This window comes from Homarus americanus, unplaced genomic scaffold (assembly GCF_018991925.1).
Source record: "Homarus americanus isolate GMGI-L3 unplaced genomic scaffold, GMGI_Hamer_2.0 scaffold34360, whole genome shotgun sequence".
In the NCBI taxonomy this organism is placed as follows: Eukaryota; Metazoa; Arthropoda; class Malacostraca; order Decapoda; family Nephropidae; genus Homarus; species Homarus americanus.
Genome location: NW_024739403.1, coordinates 5090290 through 5096865, shown reverse-complemented (window position 1 = coordinate 5096865; position 6576 = coordinate 5090290). Strand labels below are relative to the sequence as shown.

The 6576-nt window shown below is 37.0% G+C and overlaps 1 protein-coding gene across 2 annotated transcripts in view; it reads right to left on the bottom strand.

The window, feature by feature from the left end:
- Positions 1-580: 580 nt before the first annotated feature.
- Positions 581-6576, bottom strand: part of LOC121874560 (protein Wnt-2b-A-like) — a 49468-nt gene continuing 43472 nt past the window's right edge. For both annotated transcript variants that reach the window (XM_042378752.1, XM_042378751.1), the window contains one exon: positions 581-6477. In XM_042378752.1, the coding sequence (XP_042234686.1) occupies positions 6254-6477 (224 nt within the window). In that variant the 3' untranslated portion in view covers positions 581-6253. The remainder of the gene's footprint in view (positions 6478-6576) is intronic.

The following is a 6576-nucleotide window of genomic DNA, read 5'->3' as shown; positions in this document are numbered from 1 at the left end:
GAAAACAAACAAACAAACCCACATTGGCAATTTTTTCGTATTTATCAGAATAAAATTATAGGTGTACTGTACATCTAAGGCTAAGAATTATAGGTGTACTGTACATCTAAGGCTAAGAATTATAGGTGTACTGTACATCTAAGGCTAAGAATTATAGGTGTACTGTACATCTAAGGCTAAGAATTATAGGTGTACTGTACATCTAAGGCTAAGAATTATAGGTGTACTGTACATCTAAGGCTAAGAATTATAGGTGTACTGTACATCTAAGGCTAAGAATTATAGGTGTACTGTACATCTAAGGCTAAGAATTATAGGTGTACTGTACATATAAGGCCAAGAATTATAGATAATTTTGATCAGGTAGAATGAGTCTTGATGGTGACCCAAAACTCCTTCATAAAACTCTACGAGAACGAGACCTTACAAACACCAATTTGGTTTAATTCTCTATAATATTAAGATAAATTATTAAATCAAATGATGTACTGTTTCACATATAATTTTATTGTGTAGTGTTAAGAGAAATTATCAATAAAAAAGATCGTTTATTTTATATTTTATTTTACTTTCTGTACAATATTATTGGATGTTAGATCTAAATAAACAGAACTATTTTGGGATACATAATTTTATTTTGTATTGGTTTCAAGATAAAATATATATAAAAAGAGCTAATATTTATTTTCATCTTTTCATATTTTTTTCCACCAAACATTACAAAATATTGGGATTATGTTCTTAAGTATTTTTCTATAATGCCAAAGAAAAAATAAAATCTGAATAACCTTTTTTCTCTCTTTAAAACTCACAATACAAAAAGTGATAATAATAGATATTTCCTTTATAATCAAATGCTCCAACTATTGTGTAATTATAATCGTTAGTATTGTAATATAAAAAAAATGCGTATAATCACTCCACCTGACCTGACTTGTAAGGATTATTATCAAGGTGAAGGATGCTTACGGTACCTCAATAATTGTTCTTACAACCAATGACCATTTTTTACACCAATAATCAGTCATCAAAATCTAGCTTACTCCAAACTCATTATAATACCCTACATATATTTTAATTATATCATAAATAAACGTCTAAATTACTCTAAGAACACAAATGTGAAGTTCTTATATATTGTATGAGGGATTAATGTACACTAATAATATACCATGGTGGACAGGTCACTATACTATACAAATATATATATATATATATACTGTATATGCGTGTATTTATAAATGACTAGGTTCACATGTACTGTACTGAGTAACTTGTGAAGTGGGCAATTACTTATTAATGTACAACAGACTATATTCTAGGTCTTGTGTGTGTGTGTGTGGTATATTTTATGAATTACATTTATGAGTGCGCATCCGTGTGGACATGTTCGTGCAAATAAAACGCTTTAAATAAATGAGAGGAAAAATCACACACACACACACACACACACACACACACACACACACACACACACACACACACACGATTCAGACTAAACAGGTAATAGTAATATTGAATCATAAATCATTTCTATTATTTCGATTACAAAATTAAAAACTTGACTCATAGGTACAGAAAATCTCGCGACAACCTTCCCCGTAACGGGCAGAGAGGATGAATATGAGAGTCGAATCCGAAGTCATGTACTGTACATGTGTTCGATCTGGAGGGTCGATTAAGAATGTCGAATTTGGAAAAGGTTTAATAAATGTATCGAATTTGAGTGTTCAATCTGGAGATCGAACATGATTGTCGTTTCTGAAGTGACTATTAAGTGTCACGTCAGGAGAAGGTCGCGTATGAAAGTCGTTTCCTGAGAGGTCGACTGAGTGTTAAATCTGAAGATTAAATAAGAGTGTCGAGTCTAGAGGGTCGAAAGGAAGTGTCGAGCCTAGAGAGTCGAAAGGAAGTGTCGCGTCTAAAAGGTCAAAAGGAAGTGTCGAATCTGGAGGGTCGAACGGAAGTGTCGAGTCTAGAGGGTCGAATAGAAAAGTCGAATCTGGAGGGTTGAAAGGAAGTGTCGCGTCTGGAAGGTCGAATGAAGTGTCGAGTCTGGAGGGTTGAAAGGAAGTCGCGTCTGGAGGGTCGAATGGAAGTGTCGAGTCTGGAGGATCGAATGGGAGTGTCGAATCTATAGCTGGTCGAATTTAGGTGTATTACAGGTCGAGTAATAGATGGGGCTACATTAATTGACTGTACGGAAAATGTACAGTACATTCAGCAAAAAGAAAAGTATTGACCGTAGACCTCATGGCCCGCAGGAATCGAAAATGAGCAATTACTTCAGATGTGATGTATCGGATAGGTTAGTACCCCTAGCTATAGAAAATGCTTCCTCTGTGATTTTAAGTTTATTGATTAATACCACAGATAACATTATGAATGATATTAAGCATTCATGTGCAATGTAATATATAATTTAATGATGAATAAATATCGATGTATTTGTGCAACAGGGTAAGGGTAGTGTTATAAACCCAGAGGCAAGTTGCTATTTCGTTACTGTTGTGTTTGGAAGAAAACCATTACAAAGTTAAAGTACTGATTAATATAAATTGTGAATATATGATTATGTCTACAGTTGATTTGTACTTTAAAATTAAGTAAAGATTTACTGAATTATTGATTTTATTTATCTGTTAACGACAATCGCTGTTTTTATATCAATTTTACTTAAGGTAAATAAAAACGAAATGCAGACAATTTTTCTGTTACTACCAGGATTGCGGCCATATGACTACAGCTGCAGCAGTCCTGAAGCACCCACACACGACGGAACGTCAAAGGAAACGCAAGATACAATGTTACTCTTCACTATAATGGTCTGAGCAACGCTGAGATAGCTCGCCGGACTTATAATTCAACGCGATTGTGACAAAAACTGTTGCTATAATTTACCATTAAAGTCAGTGTCAATGAAATACCATGATTTCACTGAAGAACTAAAAAGTTGTGGTTAGAGACGAGCTGGTTATTTTTTATAACGTATCATAAAACATTTATATTCAACACACAACCAAGATAACTTTACATACATTATACACAGGGACCAAATAGATATGGAATTATCGTGAAAGGTGTTTATAGTAATACTGCTGTACAATAGGAGCAGACCTACCAATATACAACGATAACCACACGAATACTTTTTAAACCTTCGCCCTAAGTAGTAATATATTACACACACAATAATTAATTAATTCGTTTACTTGAAAAAATGGAGGCTTACCTACTCCATCCTCTCCTACGGAACCACTGTTCTCCAGCACTATCAGAGCTTTATCGAAAGATGGGCTTATGAATCTTCGGTGAAGTTTATTAAGACTTCCGCCAGTGATCGGGGTGTGTTTCTGTAAAGTTGTAAACATCTCTGCCTTCCGGTTCCATGCTGTGTGAAATTTCTACTTAGAAAAAATTCTACCCCTGGCGCTATATTGCGCATGTGCGGTCATGCGCCAACCAGAAATCATCTGTTCTGCGCATCTAAACAGACGCCACGAGACCCAACTCTGCTATTTGATTATAAGTATATATATATAGCTTGAAATAATAAAGATATCGCAAGCTGTCAGTTGCCTTTTGTTCCATTTTATTGATATTGTTTGGGAAAAATGGGTAAATATTTCACAGTGGTAGACATCTCACATAACGCGGCAGGAGCAACACCATTTCTGCCAAAAAAGCCCGTCAAAATGACGTTACTGTGACACATTGTCACTGAAATTAAGTTTATACTTTACTTTGACAACTTATAATTTATAATTATAATACAATTGCAATCTATTATTATTTTTATTTAAACTAATTTACGAGAATTAAAGTAATTGACGAGAAATTGTTAACTCGACTTAACCCGGCGAAACATCTGATGGCTGTCAACGCTAATCAGACTAATTATTTATATTAAACCAACACCCCAATTTATATTTTTATACATTTGAATCATGAATTATACGGAAAATTTAGAGAAATCCATGATCTATCCATAACAACAGGCCTTTTATACTTTAAATTCATTTACACACTCACCATCCGAATTAGGTTGTTCCAGGTGCGAGCATCCCGTGGCATCGAGCGACTGCACGATTGAACGCGCTACCTTGGTGTAGCAGACAAACATAGGTGTTTTCTTTGATGTGTCCCACGTAGACAAGTGAAGCGTTCGCGAGCGACCAGGAAGCAGGAACTAGACTCGCGACCTAGAAGCAGCGATCAAATATTTTGATCGTCGCTTCCTCAGTTGCGCGAGTCCTCGCATTCTACTCCAAAACTAAAGAAGGGTATAAATTTATTTTCCACTGTTAACAGCTTGGTCTTGCCAAGAAATAGATCCTTGTGGAATATTAAAGCATCTGCAAAATGTTTCTCTTATATAATATTTGCAGAAGATTGTAAAACATCATTTATTCAAGAGGGTGCTGTGTTATTCTCAACTGTATATTCTTGAATTGCATATGACTTTGCGTCCAGACCCTCTGTGTCAATGAGGATATTATGTAAATGTGTCGAACACTTTATAATGTTAACAGTAGTATCTACCTTTTTTCAATCGCTTTATTTAAAATTCTCCATTTACATGTACCAATTTCAAATGCACACTCTACAACACACCTGGCACGGGACAATCTGTAATTAATTTCATATTTGTTCAGATCATTCCTAGGATAGTTTTCAACAAATATAAACAGAGTGGGTAGGCCTCGTCCCTAGTCAGAATACATTCTGGTGTACTCGTGAAACTTCTTTGGATCTTGGCGAAGTTCCTTGTAGAGATGGTGAAGTTCGCCTACTTCCACCCTCCTCTAATATATGGGATGTTTTTTCCTGGGTACCTCTTCAGGTACCACACATTGAAAGTCATTATTTTCTAAAAGTACCAGCAAACCTCTGTGATGCGTAGACAGCATGTTAACGCCAGGAAGACACTGGCAGGTGGGGCACAGTCACACAGACCGTTTTGGAAAGTAGGTAGTGCGTCTACGCCCTGGCCGCTCCATGCCGCAGGAATAATATTACGTGGAATTATACAAAATAATTCCCACACCCTATTGTCATCCTGAAGCCTAGGTCATATGCTATACTGAATATTAACCAATATATGGATAGATAGATACACAAGTAGATCATTAGCCAGATTGGCAGTTACATACAGAAAAAAATAGATAAACAGAGTTACATAGTTACGTACAGGGCCTAAACTACAATTAGAGACTAAGGTCCACATATACACAAACATTGGTTCACTGATAGATCATGGTCGACTACCACTGTATTGATAACACTACACACAAGGAGACACACCTCACAACCTCTACAGTATTGGATTCAATAGTCTATAATTTCATCTATTATCTATCATTCTTCTCACCATTCTCGGTTAAGTTTTCCAGGACCGAGTGTTCATTTGGCTGTCTGTCAGGTTAACACATAATTAGATGAAAGAGAAGGAAGGGCTTATTTCCGTGTCACTTGGTTTATGTCGATAATCCTCTTAGACCCGTGATTGGTTGATGGGTATTTCACATCCTAATGGTCAAGGTCGATTGGTATTTTTTTTTTACTAGGATGGGTGTAGACACGTAATGCAATTTTCCAGTAGTCGCAACCCCCTAGCTGGCTGCTGCATTTGTATCTGAGTTATTTTTTTCTAGAAATAATTGTTCTCATACACATTTTAGTTTTTTATTTGATTTATTCTCTTCACTGGGTGCGAGTGAAAAAAAATATAATCTCAAATAGATCTTTTCTTATACTTTTGTAAATTTACTATCAATTTCATTTCTTATATCACTTTGGGTCTGTTTACATAATTATGTTTTCTGCTTTTCTATAATATTTTCTTGAATATTTCGTCGTGTCTTTTCACCGATACTTTATACGTCTTTCTCCCCAATAAGGACAGTCGTTGTTGTTAGTCCTTTCTGTTGCTATAATCTTGATAGTCTGACAACATATTATTGAGTGTCTGTCTGAGGCCGACATGATGAGCCCACAACGGGTCTAATATTGGCGACCTGCGGTTTAGAGTTCATAGGTGCTGGAGCGGGCCCCGTTGTTGTATCTGACGACTCAAACAACGTCAGGATGAATGACAACACCAGATCCTCCAGGTCTTGTTAGTCGACGGAGTAAACACCATCTTCCTGAAGAAGAAACAGGTCTCAGGCGTTATGACGGGTCCAGCTCCCTTCAGGTACTGTACCTTCATCAGGCCTTAAGCAGTAGACGAAAAGAAACTCAGTCGAGCTGGTCAGAGACGATGTAAAGGGTCCTGCCAGGCCTTACAGAAGTGTAGGTCCATCCAGGCCTCACAGGTCTTGCATTCAACGGAGCAGCACCACTGGAACATGCACTCACACTTGGTGGTGATAAGCCGCTTGTGGGTGTCGAAGCCTCGGCCACAGCACAGCAGTTCACAGCCGTCCGTACCTTGTGATGTCCGATTGCACTGGCGGCCTCCCGTGCCCGTGAACCCTGTGGGGGAAGAAGTAGTGTCAGCTCTCTCTCTCAAGTCACCTCTCCCTTCTTCCTCTTTCTCTCACACTGTTAAGTTATCTTTCACACTCATCATTA